A 23,319-nucleotide genomic window follows, 5' to 3' on the forward strand; every position below is an offset into this window, starting at 1 on the left:
ATAAATATTTCATAAAAAAATTAAATTTTAAAATCCGAAGAATTAACCTGGGGATATTTGTTGTGTTACATGGAAATTTCCTTACCAAGGTGTGTGACGCAAACTGATATCTCATCTCCTCTCTCAGGCCTAGCCCCAGCAACATCTTTGCTCACAACCCAGTATTCAGGTCGGTCAAGGAGAAGGTCAGAGTCATCTGGGAGGTCAGCTCCTCCTCCTGGTATTTGGGATGGATTACATGACGTCAGCCCAAATGCCAAAGCACCAACATAAACTGCATCTGTTGCCAACACCTATTATGAAAATAAAAATATTGATAGTTAGTAAAAGCAAGTTCAAAAAGACAATAAAATGAATTAATCAATCAATTATCTTCCATTTTAAACCAAAAATCGAATCAAGCACTACTTTGAAAAAGGTGATCATCTAAATAATAAAAATTTTTAAATGAATCCAGACTTGATCAACATTTAACTGCTATGAGTAATCAACCAAAACATTTATATTTACCTGAACGACAATTTTTTCACCAAGGACAATTGGTCTTGATGTGAACACGTAGCCTCTTGAAAATTCTGTATCTAAACGGCTAGCAACACATCTATCATTGCTTAGGCGAACATTTCTTCCACGGGTCCTGTAAAATATAATACCTCTTTTAAACTTGCAACTCAATTAACTTAAAATAATAATACAGACTAATACCAAAAACTACATAATTACAAGTAAAATATCTATTATGAAAGGCAAGTGTTTATCACGATAATGAAAGGGTCCAGGAAAAAGTTTTCTAGACTATATTGGAGATCAAAATTCTTGACTTTTTTTATATATTCTCTCGCTTTTCCTATCCCACTCGAGTGGAAAAAAATTAAGCCCATCCATGCAAAAATCCCCAAGTGAAGCTCTCACCTATGGAATGGCAATGGCGAATAGTGGGAGCCAGAGGGTTGGAACCGAGAAAGCTGAACAGGAACTTGCTCAACGGATTCTCCAGCGGCCGCAGTAGGAGTTACAGCAGAGGGTGAGAACCCCTCCGCCATCGCAGCCCTCTGCAGGTTCTGCTGCTGCTGAAGGTGTACCTGCAAGTGCTGTTGCTGCTGCAGGCTTAGGGAAGCAATTGAAGGAATGATGCGGTCCACATCTGAGACCGTGTCCACCATACCAATGTTGGATGAGGAAGAGGAAGAGGATGAAGACGTGGAGGAAGACGGAGATGGGCCCTGCTGACAGGCAGACACACCCGACGAAGTCGAGCAAGGGGCTTGGATTCGGCGAGAATTGTTGAGCTGCTGCCGTGGATCTGAAACAAGAAAATATGCCCTGCTGTACTGCAAGATAACCACGGATGCAAGCAATGTTTCGATCTGGGGAATTCATTGAAAAAGATTATTACACCAAATGTTTTAATAGTTAAAAATGATCTCATTCTTTATGATCACTAGCCATTAGATGTGAACTTAATTAAAATAACTGCCGATTTAAAAAATAAAGAATTGATTACATGGTGCATCATTTTGTAAATTAAGCATACCGTACACTGGCATTTTTTTAAAATCCATGACAGTCTTCTAAATCATGCTCAAATTCATTAAAAAATCAAAAAGCTTATCGAATTACCCAAAAATGAAGTGTCACAGTAAATATCGTTCATCAATCATTGATTGAAAGTAGTTATTTTTATCTGAGCAGAAAACAAGATCGCCCTATTGTTAAGGGTGCGGCAACATAAGTTCCTTTTTTGAAAGCGTTTTGCGTTAGAAAAAAGGAAGTTATGTTGCCGCACCCTGGACTTTACGCACGAGAGAAAAATGAAGTCGAGAAAAGAATGGATAAGGCTCTACTTACCCAGGAGTTGAATCGCGGTGGAGTTGCCGTACACGTCCAACACTGCCCAAAGGGGACCGCGGGTCTCGACACCGGTGAAGAACACTCCCCTCTCCTCTCCATTGATTCCGAAGTGGACATCACCAGTCTGGGTGACGTAATAGAACAACACGCAGTCCACCTCTGCGAACCTCTCAGCAAGGGCTTTGGCCCAGCAACCAGGCTTATTGGTCATGTCTGCCGAGAACAATAAAGGGAACAGCGTTATTACAGTTTGCCATCAGAGATGAATAGGGTGACGCATGACCTGATTTTCTAGCTTGGGCGACCACCAATTTTGATTCACTTCCGCATAGACTCCTGGAATGTCCAGAGGACATTATAGTGGAGTACATTTCGAGGAAGTTCTTTGATTACTAATCATCAAAAGCATCTCAATTAAGTGGCCATTCGTTGCAAAACCTTGAGGCCTTACTTTTATTTCACAGTGGTCATTCGTGTTCCGCCTCGTCACGCGAGTTGTTTTTTATCTGCATTAGATTAATTAAAGTTATGAATTTTCATGCAAAAATGTTGAGAAGCGTCGCGATTCACCACCGAAGGCATAAAAAATTACGCAACGCAATTCATTACAGTTTTAAATGATGACATGATTGTTTCCAAGCTCCGGTTTGTTGACTACGTCAGCAAATATGGACATATAAAGCCCATGCGTCTGCACCCCAGCATCGACTCATAGCTTTCAACGTTTGAGCTACGCACAACATACACACCTGGGCATGCGTATTTGGGCAGGGCGTTCCTCAAGGTGCTGGGATCATTGGCGGTGAAGCCGAACCTGATGACTCCACTCCAGTTGTTGGAAACGCCGATGATTTTCACGTACACCTGAAGACAAAAAAAGACACGCATGAATTCTCGAGAACAATCAAAAACTATTTCTCAATCGAAGGTGAAATTAAAACTATTCGCTTAAATATTACTTCGATAAGCAGGAGGTTTGCAGGTGGCCATATGTTTGAGATGAGGTGGTGGAAAGGAAAAAATGATGTTCTAGACCATTTTGGGGGAAGAGATAGCTGTAGGGAGAAATACGAATAGGCAAGACAAATGGATGAACAAGATACTGGGAGGCAATGGGATGTCAAATACGGTAACCGAGGGGACAATGAATGCTTGGAAAGTGAGGGAAAAGGAGAGGGAGATTAGGTATTTTGGATGGAATTTAGGGAGGTATAAAGGATGTTTAGCTTAAGAATGAGTTATTTTCATAATTAACAAGAGGTTTGCGGATACATTTTGTCACATTGTATCGGTCTTTGGGGCTCAGAAGTAAAAAGTATCAGAGCCCATGCAAAACCAATTCCGTAGCCAAATAACAATTTACCTTTTCTGCTATCCGCACGGGTCGACTGCTGAACGTGAGGCCCTTGCAGAAGCTCTCGACGCGCCTCGCAACAGCCCCGCACTCCGACACCCTGATATTCTCCCCGTGGACCGGATGGAAGAGGAGGGGAGGCAGGTTGTTCGTACCCCCGGCAACAGCATTTGAGCTACTCAAATTGCCCGAAAATTGAGCTGTGGAAGAGAGAAGAGAAGAAAATTTTCAAAAAAACTGCAACACACCAAATAACCATATGAGTACAAAACAATAGATATTATAATAATAACAGCGACGCGCTGTTAGCACAGGTATCTCTCTCCGCAGAATTCCCCCCTTTGCACAAACCAAGCATTCGTGCGGCGGGGAAGGTGGGCTAGTGCCGTGGAAAAAACCTTCCGTCTCCCCTTTTGACAGCAAATCGTTAATTTTCATTGGGTTAGGCTTCTTCTCAGCTTAGTTAAGAGGGGTCAGGGGGAATGGGAGATATTGCTTGCTATCTCCAGTGCTTTTTTGGACTACGTACATTTTTCACCATGGAATACCGAAAACATTCGCAGGGGCTTTACCACAGCTAAGGACACATACGCGTTCAACTAATAAATCAATAAATACTTGACTCAAAGCGCGCCGAAAGTAGGAGACTTCATGATTAAGTATCTCACTAGTCGCCTTGTATCGAGTGGAATATGAACTTAGTCTCAGATGCAAATCCGAAATGCTCATGAATACTGCATTCCATCTTCAGTTGAACTCTTTTACCAAGTACCCAAATGATTTAGCGTCCATGGTCACATTCACAACAGTAATTGCCAGGTTGCTCCTTAAGAAAACATTTTTTTTTACATCCAGACGCAAGCAGATTGATATTTTCGATAAAATCATAAACATCGAGTTTCAGAAAAAATCATTACACTTTGTTAACTGAAAGCTTAGAAAGTTTATTCGACTTACCCTGTATTGCGCTTTCAGTGGCGGGCAATACAAATGACACTAGTATCCTGTATTTATATAATAAATAAAGTTCCATCCATTCATCGATGAAGGATGGAAAAATGTCATAATCAATCAGTCCTGGATAATCGAATCGGGGATCGCTGTGAATGGAATTGGTCCAAATTCACAACCGAATCAAGCATCGTTCGAAATTCTGACTTTTACGTCTGACTACACACCCGACGAGTGCAGAGAAAGCCCACCAAAAACTTCCTCTCTTTCGGCAAAGAAAATAACGAGCATCAAAATCGTGCTCCATTCTAATATCCTTTCATTTCGGGAAGAAGTCTCCAAAAGCTTCCTCGTTTGGTTAGGTCCCTTGGAAATCATACGTTGACCGCGAGGAGGATTTGAGATGAAGAGAAACAGGACAATGGATAAACTCGCATTCGGATAACCCCAAACATTAGTCAATTACGCAAAGAATGGAAAAAGAGTCGGGTTTCAGGATGAATTACACGGTTTTTAACAAAGGAGATCCAAGAAAATGTCGGTTCATAAAAATCGGCAGACCTTTTGCCCCAGCATTGAATCACTGAATAAGCATTAACGGAGAAAACAGGAAAAAAGACTAGTTTATTCTAGTAGTAAAAAAAATACATCGAGATATCTAATTACAAGCGTACGAGGACAAAATGAACGAAAGCCAACACTCAACAACACGGCGACGGCCCACTATGGCGCAAGTGGAAAAGTTACCCTTAAATTTGAAAGGCTATTTAAAATTTATCGCATCAATGTCAGTGCGGGGGTTTAGTAACGAACGCGTACAAACAAGGCAGTTGCGCTTCCGGTAGGACATTCTAGGTAAGTAGACACGCGAAATTCATCTGCTCGATACAAATTAACCTAGTTACGACGGGATTCTCTCGAACGCCAGCACACGAGTCGTCAAACAACCGAATAACGAAAAAAAACAGAACAAACCTTCGTTAAACAACATCACTCGATGTCTAAGAAAAAGAGAAGGGCCCATTAGGGTCAGAAAAATAGTCCTCAAACAAATGAGTGCCTACTCGAAGAGGAGACAGGGTATGGAAAAAGGTGCGGCGAGGGAGGAGGGGGGGGTGAAGGAGAGCCGAGGGGGGTTTGTAAGGGGGGAGAGGGCGAGAAGAGTTTTAGTTGCTAAGGGAGCTTCCGAGTGGAGGGGGTAGGACGGAGAGCGGTGGAAGGGGGGGAGGCAGTGAGCGGAGACCGACACAGAGAGAGAGAGAGAGGCCAGGAAGGGGTACGTTAAGGGGGGCGGGGGCAAGAGGGGGACGGCGGGTTGATGGCGATGCAGGCGAAGCCCGAGGGGGAGGGGGGATGGGAGAGAGAGGGTTGGAAGAGTTGCGGGCAAAGGGGGGAGGGGTGGGAATGGGAAAGGGTTGACTGGCCGGGGGTGGAGGGGGATGGATGACGGGGGAGAGCGTGGAAAATCCGTCGCAATACGTGGATAGCAACCAAACGCTCTTCATTGAGCGCGGGAACCCGACCACCAACCAACCTCCCAAATCTCTTCCATCCTCTCTTCCTCCACCCACTTTCTCTCCCCACTCTCTTTTCCACACACTGTACCCAAACCTCCTTCACAAACTACTCCACCCCCAAATCCATCTTTTTCTCTTACCTCCTCCTACGACATCGTCTCTTCCGAACTCTTCCACGAAAGAAAAAAAACACAAGCAAAAATATAACCCGCTGCATGTCGCTCCGAAAAAAAAATAATACTCCATCCCTCTCCCTACCGAACCCTTTTCGTTTAACAATCCCATCAACCCTATCGAGTCGTTTCTCCCTCTGACTCGCTCTCTCAGCACATGCGAAATCACAAAAATAAAAGGAACCCCCCTTTTTGGAGAAGTTGTTAAAAAAGGCTGATAAAATTTTTCCAGCGATAACTTCAGTACTCATTAACCCTCCGTCCCTCCTTCCTAAACCGCAAATTATACGGCCGCTTCCCATACAGAGCCGTTAGACGGATATATAGAATTTTTCTGTAATGCAATAACACAAGGGAGGCAGGCGAGCAAGAGAGAGAGAGAGGTAGAGGGATGTATACAGGCACGGGTAGGCTATAGGGAGGCTGAGGGAAGGGGGGTGGGGGGGGACAATACAACGCCGCGCGTCGGCAGGGCCAGAAAACACCATCACGCGCGCGGAAACCCCGGTAACCAGGGTGACGGTTGCCATGACGACGCAGACCCCGTCGGGGAGTTTCCGCGGATGAAGGGGAGAGGTTGAGGGGGCCGAGGGAGTGTGGGAGGGGGAGGGAGATGGGCGCAGGGGCGGCTATAACAAGGGAGTCCAAGTGGGGAGGGTGGTTCGCGTAGGGGAGGATCGGGAGATTCGCATGTGTTCAAGCTTCGTGCGAGAGGACGGGGCTGAGGGATAATGTGTGACAAAAGGGACGCGGAGGGAGATAGGGGCCGGGAGGGAGGCAGGTGGCGAAGGTAAGGGGGGGACGAGGGTTTAGTTGCATATAATGCGGAAGGGAGACCAAGGGTCGAGAAAGGGTGGGGGGGGGGGCAGATAACAGGTGAGGGTACGGGTGGGGAAGAGAGATAACAGGTCGCGGAATAGAGCAACGATGAATAAGCGAAACGGGCAAATGGGCGAAAATCAAAATGACTCTTCCCTCCGAATGTAAAACCCCCGCGATGGGGTGCTGGCAGTGTTACAGAGAAGAGAGCATCGGGGTTTTAAGGGGGGAATCGATGGGCTGGTAAGGGTTTTGAGGATGTTCGTCAGGGAGTTGTTAAGTGATCTCTTTATGGTATCTCCCAACTTGCGACCTATCCTGACCCCCAGCCCCCCCCCCCCCGGGCTATTTTTTTATCTGCGAGGCACTAGACTCCAACCAAAGAATATGATATTCGACAGTTAAAACAGAGGCTTGCGCTCATCCATTCGTTATCGCCATTTTTCGTGTATATCAACATGATCATTTGATTCGATATTAAAATGGTACGCATTATTTATCGGCGAATACATTATTTCTTCCTAACGACCACTCGGGGAGTGCTACAATGATACATTTATGCATCTGCATCTGTCATGCACGCACCTTTTAAAGGATGCGTATCGAGAACCTCGCGACCCCTCCCGCCCCAGCACCTCAAGACGTCCCATCCGAGCAAGGGAGACGATGAAGAGGAAAAGAAAAATTGAAGAGGTCACCTCTGATCCAGAGGGCCACTTATCGCTAAGGGCTGGTCCAATTTTCACTATTTTTTTCCAGAGTGAGAGAGGTTTTCCTTTTCCAACACTCGAAAAATAAATAATAATGAAAAAAACAAGCGGTTGTCTCACAAGCGCCGGGTCCTCTTTTTATCCGAGTGGAAGTGGAAAATTAGCCAGGATGGAGGGGAGGATACGGCGGATTGGGGAGGGAGTGAGGGAGAGAAATAAAGGGATGCGGGTCGGGCGACAGGGGTGGTGGGGTGAGGGGGGGGGAGGGAGACAGGGGGGCGGCAACAGAACCGCATCGCGAAACAGATTTTGTGAAGCGGAGCGTTTTTTCGGTCGCCTGCGGGTTAAAAGGGAAGCATTTTCAACGCGGCAGCAACAAAAAAATAAACACACACGACGTTCGATGTGGATAGGGGAAGGGGCGTGAGGGAGGTGGATCAAAGTAGACTTGAGCGAACGCTGCACAACGCATCTCGTCCCTTAGTTACGTGTACAGGTTACTCCATCGCGTCACGTCCGACGTCTCTCCGGCGCGGGAGGTCTCTGACAAAGGAAGGGCGTGCGAAGACCCGCCATTTCCACAAAAATCTCTAATCCACCTTCCCGCGATGCATTTTGAGCGAGGAGACCACTCAAGGAACATTGGCCTTCACGATATTTTTCGACCAAATCCACTGTTGGCCCGAAAAGTTTAGAGAAGAGTTGCATCGAAAACCTAAACAAATGCAGATCTCGTGAAACGAGCAATAAAAATAAACACACGAACGACACACCTTTTGGGTGCGCGCAATGTGACCATAAACCATCCCTCCCCCCAAAACACCGACCTGGGTATCTCAATATCATAGAACTTTTCGATCCATCCATTAGGAGTGAAAAGGCATCGGATGCCGTTTTTTGAATCTCCACGCGCTTTTGCCTCGACAGTGTTTGATCGTGGAAACGGGGAAGCAATGGACGCCACTCTTCCCCATGCCCGAGTATCGGTCGAAAATTTCCGTAATAGGACGCCCACCAGGGGGCACACGTTGCCAATACGGCGCCCGACCTGGTCTCTGACGGAGAGGCATCGCTACGAGGCTAAGGTTAACAGCTTGTACGGCGTGCAAGAAGAGGACGGATACGCAGGTAACGTACAGGTTTCGACTGCCCGCAACGAGATCGCTTAAGTCGTATCGACAACGAGTCAATGGGGGAGAGAGAGATGGGGAAAGAGAGAGAGAGAGACGGAGAGATGCGTGGGGGTGGCGCGGGGGAGTCGCCTTAGCAACCGCGGCGGATCGCGACCATTAGCTCTCCCCAGCCACCTCTCTTCCCCTACAACCCTCCCCCGCACAAGACTTCGATTCTCCCCATCCCCCGAGTCACGAAGGCGTGGGGAGGGATGGAGTGAGGGAACAACCATGTTTGTACACCAAATATTACTCCACTCCCATTCCGCAGGGAATTCCAAAGCAAAGCCCCATCGAATGACAACGAGAGTGAGTTCAAAAGCGAGTGGATTATTAAAAAAATGTTACGATAGCTTTAAGCAGAAACAAAAAGAGTTTTCATTCGGACGATACACAGCCACACACTAACCCTAGCACCCGAAAATCTTTATTTTATATAAAATAATTTAAAGATTTTAAGACAAACGCCTACTATTACAAGACACGCATAGGCATTTACCATGCATGTGTATGCGTAAGCGTGTTTGTGTGTAAGAGCAAATGAATATTCATCTGCACGTCCATGAACGCGAATTTGAGCACAAATGACTAGTGCCGTAACACCCCCCGCCATACGCCCCTCGTGGCTTCTTGCAGGCTATTGAGCAGGTTGAGATGCAGAAGTGCAAAAGCCGATCCGTTCGACCCACCGCTCATGAGTCAAAGCATACTCGGCTGCAGAAGTCGCTGCGGTTGGGGTACTCGAGCTATAATTTCCGCCGCTGGAGAGGGCCTTAGAGGTTGAGGAGGGGATCCGCCAGAGGGAAAAGCATGCAGAGAAACACATCATCACCCTTGGTCCACTCTCATCGAGGGTCGGAAAAAGAGAGGACCGGAGTTTAACGTTCCCTCACACCACGTACTGGCGAGCTCTCACGGCAACCCGAATATGGAACGAAGCATCAGGCGAGAAAGGAACTTAAAAGCCTCCGGAATGTCCGCATCCGGGCCGTTAGGCAAAGACAAGAGGTCGGCACCCCAAAAAAGGGCCAACGACGATAATGCACCCGTCCGATCCACGCGCTAAACATTCGAGGGGGAGATGATTTCCCGAAACACTTTTTCCATCACCGGAATAGCGTCCCGAGTTTCCGGGAGAATTGAAGTCGCGGCGAATCCGATGTGGGTGGAGGCGAGAGGGGCAAGAGCGAAGGCACTCGCGGAGCTGCGTTGAGGGGGTGGACGGGGGGGCCTGACAGGAAGGGGGGAGAGGATATGGGGGGTAGGGGGGGGGTTGAAAGGTTTGTGGGAGGGGCAGGGGGTGCAAGAGACAAGCGTCCACGGCAGCGTCCCCCCTCTCTGCTGTTGAACCAAATGTATTGAACGCGCGCGCGTGGCTTGCAGCTGTCCGTGCGATATTATGCCCACACGTGGTTGACTGGCAACACATTCCGCCCACCCATCCCCCGCACTTCTCCACAGACACACTCTTCCCCCCTTCATCCTCTCTCCATCACTCTTCTGTATCACGCCCGCGCGACCGCCATGAAAACGCATGGGGTCTCGCGAGCGGCACACCGCTGCGAAAAGCCTTTAAAATAAAACTGGGCGAACGGGGGGAGGGAGGGAGATTTCCTGAGATGAGAGAATGTACGCCCACGGCGGTCCCCGCATCCTTTTCGATCGGAAGTGCCTTTTTTTAAGGGAAGGTGAGAAAAATTGACTCCTCTCGGAAATTCATTCGAAGAGACTGACGTAGATACACGACGAAAGCCTTGTGAGACGAGCGCGTGGAAACCTCGATATCAAAATTCCCAAATAAGACGGAAACTTTTTTCCGCGCAGGCCACCGATAGAGAACCGCTGACCTACTTAATTTCAAACGCTATCAAACGAACTGAAGGCGATTACACAGAGGATATACAAATAACAAAGTTCGCCGATAAACAGCTTTTTCCATTTAACTCGCGTCAATTTCGGATATATAGTATTTTTCAACAGACAAAGAACCGACTATATGTACAAGAAGGATTGAAGAAGTCCAATTCGTTTTAAATTACATTATTTGAGATATTATTAACGAAAAAGTTTAACATCCTCCTAGAAAACACCCATTTTTAAACAATCTTGCCAGATTATGTCAAGATAAACGAATCATAAACACCATTTCAAACGGTGAGGGAAAACAACAAATCCCCGAACGCGGACTGCGAGTGAATTTCCTACCCGAGGTTAAGATCGGGAACGGAAGGAAAAACAAATCACATCAATTTTCTTTCCCGAGAAAGCGTAACCTTACAAAGAAGGCAAGGGAGAGTGAGGAGAGGAGGTGAGACGCGAAAGAGAACAAGTAGGCGGCTCGAACCCTGCCTCTTCGCCGTGAGCAGAGGGAGAGAGGGTTGTGTGGAGACGTGCTTGCGGAGCTTATATCACGGGTGCAGACAGACACTTGCCTCCTAAACCCTTCAATGGGAGGCAAAGGGAGAGGGAGATGCATAAGGATCCCTCTCTCTCTTCCACCCTCCCTCTCCCTCACTCTCACCTCTGGGGTACATCCGAACCCCTTGGCAACCCCCATCCCCCCTCCTGTGCCACAACCTACCCCCAGAGTGCATCGCCTACCCCTCGCAAAGGAGAAGGGGGAACATTTCCACACACACACCCGAACCGGGTAGGTACGCTCCTGCACTGCAACCAGCTCGGAGCTTCATCCCTTACCAACCAACTACCCACACTCCCCCCTTTCAACCCCTTCCATGCCCTGCTCTGATACTCCGGCGGGTGGCAACTGGTAGGAAGAAGCATGTCCCCTCCATACCTACCTACCTCCTCTCCCCCACCGAGGGGGGGTACAACAAAAGGGGGATGTAAAAGAGGAAAAAGAGGGGGGGACGGGGAGGAGGAATGATGACAAAAAATAAAGGGAGAGGGAGAGAGACGGGAGAGGACGAAAAAAAAGAAACGCGACGCATTCGGAGAAGCGGGTGTCGGTTGTAGTAGTAGTTTTGAGGGGAGGCGACCGACAGCTGAGGTCATTTGCGCCATAGGGGATGGATAGGAAAGGATGAAGGGTGGAGAGAAACCCGGCGTCGGCATTAGCCTACTCTTTACGAAAGGCGCCAAGGGGTCCGCGGCTTAACGTCCCATCCGACGGACGGCGTACTCACTCAAAGTGCCCTCCACAAAGCACCTCAAGCAGGGATCGAGATACCTCTGAAAAATATTCAACACCGCCGGGATTTGAACCCGGGCCGTGGGGTGAGTGAGGGAGGGGGAGACAAGGAGGGAATTCTTGGGGGAGGGAAAAAACGCATGGGACGAGAGCGACACGAGAAGAAATAAAATAATTTTTTTTTTAATTTAAAGAGGAGAACGGCGACGGAAAGGACCAGTTCTCCCTCTCTTCCCCTCGTGGGCGCGGGGGTCCATCTGAAAGACGCGTATCCGAATTTAATCGATTGGGGAGGAGGGCGCACTCGATGAGGGAGGGGATCGAGGGTGGAGGATACCCTGCCCCCTCTCCCCGCTGATACGTCTAAAGCAAAGGCGCGCGCGGCTTGCAGGGGGGGGGCTAGGGGATACACGGCCACCGCACCTGATCACTTCCACTCCCTTGCATGCTCCGTGCGAAGGACGCGTAGTTAAGCGAAAAGGATGGCCTTCTCGAAGAAAATGACACGTGACTCCGCACTCCATGTCCACAGCCAATAGAAAAACAACATGGCAATCAGGCAATAATATAATTAAAACCGACAAACGATTCCGGGGGCAACAGGACCTCCCACAGCAAATATATTTTTTATAGCGTCTCGAAATGAACTAATTCGAAGAGATGGTGAAGAGAGAAGACGAGGTAAGAAATTTACAAGAAAGAGGGAAATATTCAGGACAAATTCGGATGGACGATAACACACTGAAGACCATGAATAAAGGAAACATGAGGAGAGGAATGACAGTGTGAGGTCAAGGGAGACCTGCGAGAAGCAGGTAACAAAAAAAAGTATTTTCAAAGAAACACGAGGGAATGAAGACATTGGCAGGGTAAAAGGTAGTTTTGAAAGCTGCATGCATCTTATCAATCATCCGTTCGATAACCCATTTTGATGACACCTTAAAAAGATGACGGGAATGCCTTCCTACTTCCCCATTGGTTTAAATTTCTTACACAGAGGTGGCTGACTTTATCCCAAAAATAAAAGTCCATTCGCTCAATATTCATGAATTAATTTTCACTATCAATGATATAGGTGATTGTAGCGAGGTGGGAAGAGACGAGCTCGGAACCTCACACGGGACGATGCCATTTCACTCAAGTTCCGAGTCACCCGCGACCATGATTAAATCACTCCATTTCGCATTAACTCGGGACGTCAAGTCACCGTCGCGTTAATCCACCTCATCCTTCCTCATTCCTTGCGGGGTCGTTTACCCACTGACGTAGACTGGCAGTGATTCCACGTTGGTCGGTGGAATTGAGCGCGATCGAGGCAAAACAACAACGTGACCCCTAAAGTGATGGATTATTTCCGGTCGACGTCCACGAAAGCGACGCGCCGAAAAAAAAACACAATACTTACAAAAAAAGTTCGACGCGTTTTCAAAATCCCGAGGTCCCTCGGTTGTACAACCCGCGGAGAAACAATGCTACACGAACGGCAGGGCAACCTCGCTGCAAATATTAAATAAAAAAACACTCTCTCACGCCACTCGGAATCAGGGCAGGGGGCAAACAAAAATCAAGGTGGGGGGGGACGCAAATGCTTTTAAAAACATTTTCCGGGGCGGCGTATTTTGTGTTCACATTTCGGAGTAAACACACCACTCTTACTGCTCCCCGCAAGCTGTAGGTTAAGTACGTTCAAGTCGGGACGTTTTTCCGTGAGGGGTGAGGGGGGGGGGGGAGGGAATGGGAGAAGATGAGTGACGGCGAACGGGAGAGGAGTTTCTCTCACGATCGTTTGCTCGCTGCTAGGGAACAGGGTCACGTCCAAGTAAGGAGAGAAGCGTGAAAACCAGACGTAACCCTCAAAACATTTTCTCTCTTAAATACATGGACAGCGAAATAATTCGAAAACTGCCAACACGCAAAGTACACTCTGAGCAATTACTACGCTTCCCTAATCTCTCCACATATTTACTCCCGGAGTTATAGTAAATCGTAAAAAAAATCATGCCTTGGAATAGCGACGGTTTAAACTATTCCTGAATTCATGAGTCTCCAGCTAGCTCCCTCCTAATCAGCAGACGATGTCAAAGTTTTACTTTTTCTCACCTTGAACAGGAATAGGACTTTAATTTACATTTGCGCGAGAAGAAAAGACACGCCCACCTACCGAAACGCAAAATACGAGAAAATACAGTAAGTGAGATAACTAAATTTGTCACAATGTGCGACAGATGCATTTTTGACGGCTTCACGTGCCGTCCTCGACATCCTGTTCCTATTGGAGTCTTTGAGAACCCGAAAAATGACGGAAAAGTCTCAGGTGGTACGGAAACATGTATATCAGACCAAGTACATACAGGCATTACAGCCTGTAAAATCCAAGAAATTTTCGTCAAGGCTTCTCTAGGCAAAACAAACAAAAATCAAATTTCGCGGAACTCCTGCGAGGAGAATAGTTTCGACTATCCTCCGCTAGATGGCAGACGCCGGCGCTTAGTCGAGACGAAACTGGAACAACAACAACGGTATGAGATTCGAACAGAGTCGTGAGCGAAGAAGACCGCTCGGACGCCGAGGTGCGCGTGTTAGAACAACGACTCTTTCCCCCACCCTCGCTCCACTCGGGGCGACCGCCAAAGGTTCATTCTACCCGACGAGACGAGAGAGAGAAGTACACCCACCTCACGCACCCACCCACCGCGGCGATCACCTCCCACACAATTCCCCCCCCCATATCCCCAGACTCCTCCCGTATTGGCAACGCACATGGGTAAACGTCCTTACGTCAACCGACGCTCGAAAATAGTCTGGAACAACGGGAGTGAGAAATGATGAGGGGAAAGAACTGCATTGAAATGGCTCAGGACCAAGTTTCACTCCCCCCCCCCCGCCCCCAACCCCCGCGCGGGCACTGAATCACGCGACCTCGCGATGACGAGAAACCGGGGATACCACACTCGAGGGGGAGTCGTTGGGCTTCACGATGATGCACACCGTCGCAAATACCGGTCCGAAAAATTCTGAATAACAAACATGAGTCGAGGATTTCGGTATCACCACGGCGGAATTCCTCTACGAGGAGTAAAGCTTTAGGGAGGAGAGTTTTCACTCTCCCATGAACCGGAGGATTTGCCACACATGTTCATCGCGAGCATTGCATTCAACCAAACCCGCAGAGAGAGAGAGAGAGAGCGGGGTTGGGAATACGAAATAATTGAACCACGATTGCGAAGCATTTCCTGAGTTTCGCTACAAATTTGACTGAGGCCAAAGAAGAAAAGTTCCGCCACCATCTTTCTTGAATGGAAAATATTGAAATTGCCCTCTCAAAAACTATGCCAGGAATACAACTTTAATATGCAGGGGTGTGATATAACGCCAAACTCCAGCAGTAAATGATATTCTTCACAATGGGATGTTATTTATGGGGATTAACCGATTTCTGGATGGGTGTCTAAACGCCTTACCAACATGAGAGAGGCGATAAAAGAAATCTTTGAAATATTCGCAGGATAATCAAAATACGGCAACTAGTAACTTCATGTTCGTCCAAATCTATACGCGACAGTTAAGGAATGCGGAATGACGACAAAGTCAGCTAAACAAAGGTCGTTTTCACAAAGCTCTGTCGGCTTTCACGCACCCAATCACATAATTTCACTATATTCATATTACCTATACGCCATGTGCCGTCCGCCATCCTTCCACCCACAATCGGCAGTCGCCACTTTCCACTCGGAATGCGAGAGGCGTGAGACACGGGCGTATTTCGGTGAGGGGGGAGCGGAGAGGGAGGGGGGTTCTCAGCCCTCTCGAAAAACATCACATGCACACCGAAGCAAATACGATGGAGTGTGCACGTTCAACTGATGCCCCATAGGCAATATGCAATTCGAATAGTAAACCGGAAGGGGGGAAGTGATAGGATGAGGGGGTAGGGATGGTCCCCGAGGAGCAAACAGGAACCCGAGGGCAAAATGGAGATCCACGGCCACGAGGGGAGAGGGGGGGAGGAAGGGGAGAGGCTTTGAAAGAGGAAATGGGGCAGTAGGAAAGGGGCATGGGGCCGGAAATAGGGCCATACCAATAGATTGCAGCGAGGGAGACCAGAAGGTATGGGGAGAGGGAAAAAAACCATTCCAGGCGTGAAAGGGAGGCGGAGAAAGGGATTTTTAAAAGGACTTAAAGGACTCCCTGCTTCCGCCGTTAGGTGAAAACGGGGGAGCGAATGTGGCTGGCAATGGTTCCGGAACCCCCTACCTTCATCGGAGGAAGCATACGGAGACACGAAAGGTGCAGAGCCGATCTCCTCGCCCATCTCGCGGCTGCCGCACCCTCCTCTCCCCATCACCACATCCATCGCCCCCAGGTCCCTTTCAAAGACGCCCACCACCCATTCGCGATGCACCTCGAGCGAAAAGATATCGCGGCCAAAACGAAACTCTCAAAGCCAGCCAGCCACGCAATGAGACTCGACTAGCGCACACTGATTCAGGCCAGAAAGAACCCTCCAGGGTTATATCCGGAGGGCAAATAGTCTGCCCCGCGCAAGACAGGTCTCCTCGATCTTTCGAGAAGACTTTAGAACCAGGGGGACCTCGAAAATACTCAATCACGTGGAAAGTGGAAATAGGGTGGGTGAGTGAGAACGGTGGGATTACTACCCTACCCCCTTTCGGAAACTCTGCGCAACTTACTCGCATAGGCGGATGGATTTATGGGGAAAGGCAGCGAGACGTTTGGCGTGGGTTAAGACGTCCGTGCGCGCAGCTGGCGGCGGTTCGAAAACATGGGATGATGTCACGCAAAAAAAAGTGAACCCGTTCCTGTGTGTGCAAGAAAATCGGCTAGCGACGTCAAACGAACTCTATGATCCCACGGGAAATTCAAAAACACACTCCCGACTAAATTATAAACACACTTCACACTAAGGTGCGCTCATCGGCACTCACTCATTCCGCGACGACGCAAATAATTTCACACGGTCTACTTCGAAAATCTACGCGTGTCCACCCGGCCACGCCGCACCTGAGGAGGTGGGCCAGCGAGTTAAATTCTCCGGGACGCGCAAACGTCCTGCCGAAAGAGAAGCGAGCGTAGGTAGATGCCGACGTGTTTCCCCGATGATCCATACAGGTTACCGTGATTTATACCATACTCCACACACCCACCCGCTCGAAGGCGGAAGAACGGAGCACGCGACGCATTTATATAAATCCTTTCCGTTCCGCGCCTCCCATTACTCCCAATGATAACTAGTATTACGCTCTGAGGACCCTGTCCCCCTCCCGCATTACCAAAACGAGATTGGGGGGGGGAGGTGGAAGGGGAAATGGGACACGTGCAGAGGAAGTCAGGACAGGAGAGCTTAGGGAAGAGGAGGAAACCGAAAGAGAGAAGAGGCCATGTTACGCCCCCTTTTACCGAAGCGCGCGAGCGAAGAAGGCTGGCTGGCGGCCGGTCGGGCCTCTTTGTGTTTTCAGAGGCGACTGCGACCGTCGAGGGGGGAAGAGGAAGAGGGTGGAGGAGATAGGGCGGTGGGTGGGCGGGTTTACTTCGCTACATCCGCCGGAAACCGAAACTGAGGAAGGGCTGAAGAAATGGGAAGGGGAGGGAGATTCGAAGGAGAAAGAAGGGAGGCAAAAAAAGTTTCGAAAGAGGAATGAAATCAAACCAAGCGGGAAGGAAGATGAGCGAGGTGGGGGGGAAGGAAGAGATGGAATGGAGTGCATACGCGACCAGCACGTGTCGCCTCGTTTAATAGGCCGCACCATTTTTTTTCGACGCATTGAAGCAGAAGGACAACTCCTCGGGGAGAAAGCGTACGTAGAACAATAAGCTATTTAATTCGAGGACGGAAAGAGTTGGTTTCTTGCTTACAGCATTGACAGAGGAAAGATGGGGGAGATCTCAAACATCCTTGGGACTATTTGAATAGTGTCGATTTCTGGATGAACGAAGAGCATCTATCCTGTCGTTTATTTTTGGTAGAATAGACACAAAGACGCTAGTGTGTCTGGCAAGAAAAGAATTACTCCAAGATATGTCAAGCTATTGTTGAATTTCAAACTCCCCGAGTTAATATGAATAGAAACTATCAAGGATGCTAAAATAAATTTGGCAACACAGGGAAACGGCGATTGTACTTATCGTCACTTCCTGAACCAGTGAATTCAGTTTATAGAAGGCTCCCTTTCTACCCGAAAAAAATACCTATTCGGATCTGAATGAATGATAAGTGGTAAAGTTCCGTAAGGATAGAAAAACCAGTGTCGACATTAGTCTGCCCAAAACGAAAGACACCACCATTCCATTTTGACGTCCACACAGGCATAGGTATTACCGCACCTGAAATGCTCATCATCACACCGCCTACTCGGATCTACGAGCACTGAAAAATCCCTAGGCTATGTACTAGTGAAAAAAATCTGGGATTAAACCACCGGAGTTATCGGGACTAGAATACTCGGGCTCCCCGAGTAGAAATCCAGTACACTGGCCACCACAACAATCCGATGCCTCGGGCATTCTAGTCTCGTTTTCGCATTTTATCTCCCTTCTTCAACTCCCACCCCCCCCCCTCGCCCGTCCGACCCCTCCCACTACGTGAATAATTAACGCTTCGCGATGACCCGCGCGTGATGAGGCGATGGTCTGGTCGTCGTGAATGGAGGAAGGGCAGACGGCGGTCGTCTCGACGCCAGCGGAATTGAAATGCGTCGTCCACGTCTCGTGAGGGAGAGCGAGGGAGGGGAGAGAGAGAGAGAGAGAGGGTGTGCATGCGGCGAAGAACCGTAAAGATCCCAGGCGCCTCACAATTACAATTAAATACTCCCCCGTACTTGTATAGCCGAGTTCGTCGTGGGGTTGGGTACGTTGACCGCGGTCGCCGAGGATGGAATATCAACAACAGTCGAGCGGTCACACCGGAACTGGGGCCGATTAAACTAAAGAGCCTTTCTACATCGTGGAAAGGTCGATATAACTTTTAAAATTCCCGTCGACTACTCCAAGCAATTGAATTTTACCACTACCCCGAGATTCAGCCGTGCCAGTATCGTTAAAATTACCCTCCTCAAGAATAGAAAAGGTAAATGGAATTTCGTGTTTGAGTGGTTCAGAGGGGCGGGATGTTTTTTTATATTCGTCACGCATTTGACAACTTTTCTAAACAGCAACAGTTCACTGGAGACGAAGGATGGGCTCCGCGTACAGATTATAGACTCCTTTTCACAGTTTGTTGTACGTTCACCAGCGTTTAAAGAGATCAATGGAGAGTGTGCTCATGGCAAATTTGCTGTCTTTAACTTAAAACGCATCAGGCACCCTCTGGAATGAAAAAGAGGCGAGGAAAGGAAAGAGGAACGCGGCTTACGATACAATTCAGTCAATGCGCATTCATCACAGTGGAGCGCTCTTACGTCCACTGCCAAAACTAGATGCAACGCAAAACGCATTAGATGGTCGGAGAAGTTAGGTTGATAACATATAGCTTTGGAAACCCCAGTGTCGTAGTTGATAATTTCTCTTTGGAATTTGAACTTTCTACCTTTCCACAATGCCCTTTTCCTTAATTTATGGTCCGCTTGCCCGAAATTGAGAATGGGGGCCATTCGTTGTTTTTTTCCTTGGCGTCACCAAAATTCCTAGCCCTAATAGTTTATAGTTTTCTCATTCCATTTAATCACTCGTAATCGTAGAAAGAATCGCCAATGTAGTCTCCCTCGAGTTATCTCCTACTGAAGGAAAAGCTCGATGCGGACGTAAAGTTGTTGGGGTATCGGCGTAAACATCAACTTGGGGGCGAACAAGGAACATTAACGGTGCAATATCACCTTAAGCCGCAGTAAAGACTTCAAATCGAAATCTACTGCCACAGGTTTTTAAATGAGATACCGACGACAGAAAAAGAAACCCGAGAAATTGACCGGGAGTCTGCAAAACGGGTAGAGGTAGAAGATGCACCAAAAACATTTTTTTAAATACCTCATCAAGGATTATCTTGGGATAAAATGGAGATAACTTCGGTGGCGGGCGTTGACGTCTTGGGAGACGCAAAAAAAAAATATATATCCGCCAGCCCAAGAATCCGGAGTGAAATATCGAGCCGTTTGTTTACATCGGAGGAACGTCACCCCCCATCCCTCGCCATTAGTGGCATGCCATCGCGGGGCGCATACATGTCGCAGTCAGGCGGAGTCGAGAATAGCAACGTCCACTTGTTAGCGTGGAAACGGCGCGGTCAATGAGCGCCGAGAATATATTTGCATTGATTCGCAATCACCAAAGGACGCGACATGCGGATGGCGGTGGGGGGGGGGAAGGGGGGTGGCGCGGGGGTGGAGTGGGTTTCTTTTAAAGATGATGACGCTATCCACACCCTCACCCCTCTGTTGAACACACTTTTTCCTCGGGAAAAGGCATAGACACCGAAATGAAGAAATTGGCCGGCAGCCACACCACAAACACCACCGATACGGACCCCGCAAGAAGGAATTACGATTGTCTACCCTTTGGACAACCACTTAGCGTCTTTTGACTACGAGCGAGCGCACCTTTATCGCCGGTTCTATCTCCTCGGTGCAAGATATATTAACGCGCAAGCACAAATGACATCATTTGCATGGCGTCCAGAACTCCTCGAGGACCTAGGTTGTATTCTTACGGCTGGATTTGGGGGGGGGATGAGGGTGGGAGGGACAGCATTTCAAGTTATATAATCACCTGACTCAAGCGAGTGCTTTGTTCTCGTGTCGATGGCACTCGAGACACGACACACTCATAACCGAAACGGACGGGAAAAATTAGGAAGAAATGTCTTGGGTTTTGAAAGGCATTATTACATTTTCGAGACTTCTGCAGCAAAATTTCGAAATATAAAAATGGAAACGGAAAAAAATAAAGACTATGCCGCGAAGCGAAGAAAAATTTTTTTTTCTAGGCCCGAAAGAGGAGGAGAAGAAATCATTCAAGGATGCATTTCACGGAAGGAAACACACAAATAGGAGGATAAAAAGGCAGAAACGTCAACTTTCATATAAAAGGCGTTCAGCAGGAATGAATTTTGCAACATAAAACAAGAAGAGTATTATGGCAACGCAGTTTTCGGAACTGTTATCAAACAAGAACAGGACAATGAATTGAAAATTTTGCAGAACAAACACAGTGAAAGACTCTTGTAAGAATAACAAGGGCTAAACCATAATCAGCTTTAATTGAGAACACAATTGTCAACGTTCATTAATCCATTGAAAATAGAGAATTCACGAATATTTAATGAATCTCCGCCTTCGCAAAGGGAAACGACGAAAATATTTTTCGAGATTGCGTTCAAAACCTAGCAGATTGTCAATGTGATAGGGCAAAACGACAGCTTTCCTCAGAGTTAAAAAAAAAACTATCAGCTACTACAGCTTTCCATCCACCCCTTGTTCCGAAGGTTTTTAAGTGGATATCATTCAATGCCATGAAGACTGAACAAACCAGTAACCAAAATGTTTCGCTAAATGTAGTCCCTGGTGTTCTTTCAACACGTTGCTTTCAACTGATGCTCGAGTAAATCCGATAAAGATTAGCCCTGGGCACAGAGCATAAAAAACGGGAGCACGGGACGCAAACTCGCTTCCCACCGCCGTGGAAGAATGAACCCGCTGAACTCCGCCACTTTAACCGCGCACGAGCTCCGCTCGTCTTTAATCGAGATTTTTCAGCTGTGAGCGAAATCATTGAAATTACAACAAGAACACGGAGAAATTTGGACGGCGAGGACGAGGCTTCAGCGGCGGCGCTCGATAACCAGCAGACTACGGCGACGATCCGCATGGAAAGGAGTCGAGGGAGGAAAAAAAAGAGGGATGGAAGAAAACGAAGCGACCAATCCCAGCAGAAAATGATATGGATTAATAAAGGTTTTCTTCTTCTTCAGACTGCTTGGCCGACCTGCCCAAAACGGATGTTTAAGACGCGTTTGACAGACGCGATGGGATGGGTGAGAAGCGCGATGGGGAAAGGGGGGGGCGGTTAACTGAAGGGATTGTAGCCCTTACCGTCGTTGCGCGCGCGGTGATAACGACGAAGAGGCGATGAATTTACATTCGTACACAAACACGCCGGTATGAGCGATCAGCGAGCGCATTGGAATCACACACAGACAAGAGAAAAATTAATTCTGTCAACTGCCTCCTTCTTACCTAGTAGCGGGATTCGGGAAAACTTGGATATCACTTTGCACCTGATCTCCATCTCCATAGCCGTGCCACGGGGCACGGACCAAACACAGTTCGCGGGGCGATGGGAACCGCCGCTCCTTCAGACGCTGGCGTCGTCAACGGACTCACTGCTGCCAGACGGGGGGGATGGCACATCTGAGTGCCCACGTTATATACCAGGCGCACCACCGGCGACGGCGGTGGGAAACGCTCTCACACGGGCTCGCTCCGGTCGTCGGTTCCTTCCTCCGCCGCCTCTTCGCCCCTCCCGCCGGCACTTCGGGTAGCGCTGCACGAACGGACGGGGGGGGAAACGAGCGAACGAACCACCTTCCTTCCTCCTCTTTCTCCCTCGCTCACTCACTCTCTCGCCACACAGAACACCTCTCTCTCTTCCTCGCTCGCTGGCGACGCTCGGCCGTCTGACGCTCTCGCGAGAAAGCCAGCAGGGTGTTGTGTGCGTGCGGTGGTGGCTGCGAGCGCCCTCTCTCTCGCCCAGCCGAGCGACGACGCAGCCCGCTAGGCTCTGCTCTGTGCCGCCCGACGTCGCTCGCTCAACCACAGAGATTTGGCGAGACGAGGAAGAGGACGATTGTGCCTTGCTCGGGCGATTGGCAGAATGGGAAGGATTCTCAACACAAGTTCACGGAACCGAAGAGCGAGGAAGGTTGCTGGATTTTTTATCTGTAACTTTCCCGATGAGATTTGAACTTGGATCTCGATGGAATCGACGAAATCGCATTCGAATGATAACTTCAATTCGCCATAAATGCACGAAATGACAACTGTTGTATTCGATGCAGATCTGCGGCCCACGCCACCGACTTCGCGCTAACAATCATGTACGATTCCAATGTTAAGGAATGCGAACCGAAAAATACCACATTGTCGTCACAGTGCGACCGACGTGTTGCGTTCGTCTGCGGTTTAACGTCGAAACGCGATATCCCACGTCACATTCGATGCATCGCAGGAGAATTGGAGCGGAGTGAGAGAAAACAAATAGAAAGTAGCGCTTTGTTTCTATTACGGGTGGATCTTTACGATGGATGATTATCGAATGAAATGGCGAACGTTTTCTGTCGGGCTTCCACCGTAGAAAAAAGACCAAGGGGGGCGAAATTAAAGAAAAACCACCACTTCTTCACCCCAAAAGGAAATGTATATAAAATAAACGACCAGGTCACAATTTCTCTGAAAGACAAACGAATCCTCTAAGGATTCAAAAAGCGTGGATAAAATCACCCTATGTCCTCAAGATTCTTCCCTCCCATCCTATTCGACGAAAACGGAATTCCAAGCCAACTGGAAATGAGCTCCCATGGCACGGAGAAAAATGTCCGCGACGACTAAGCGCCGGGAAAGATGGGCGGTTGTGGGAGGAAAAAAATAATTACCGAAAGGTGGTTAAATGTCAGC

At 48.3% G+C, this 23,319-nt stretch overlaps 1 protein-coding gene across 2 annotated transcripts in view; it reads right to left on the reverse strand.

The window, feature by feature from the left end:
* neur (E3 ubiquitin-protein ligase neur) overlaps positions 1-23,319 on the reverse strand; it is a 75,464-nt gene that overhangs the window by 4,500 nt on the left and 47,645 nt on the right. Inside the window, exons 1-7 of one of the 2 annotated variants that reach the window (XM_071592181.1) lie at positions 21,883-22,260; positions 3,215-3,405; positions 2,601-2,715; positions 1,849-2,064; positions 913-1,303; positions 511-637; positions 86-293 (exon numbers count right to left, since the gene is read on the reverse strand). In XM_071592181.1, the coding sequence (XP_071448282.1) occupies positions 86-293; positions 511-637; positions 913-1,303; positions 1,849-2,064; positions 2,601-2,715; positions 3,215-3,405; positions 21,883-21,940 (1,306 nt within the window). In that variant the 5' untranslated portion in view covers positions 21,941-22,260. Of the gene's footprint in view, positions 1-85; positions 294-510; positions 638-912; positions 1,304-1,848; positions 2,065-2,600; positions 2,716-3,214; positions 3,406-21,882; positions 22,261-23,319 lie in introns of those variants that run through there. The other variant, XM_071592183.1, reaches the window with a different exon arrangement.

This window comes from Hetaerina americana, unplaced genomic scaffold (genome assembly GCF_022747635.1).
Source record: "Hetaerina americana unplaced genomic scaffold, ioHetAmer1.1.p SCAF_5, whole genome shotgun sequence".
NCBI classification, from domain to species: domain Eukaryota; kingdom Metazoa; phylum Arthropoda; class Insecta; order Odonata; family Calopterygidae; genus Hetaerina; species Hetaerina americana.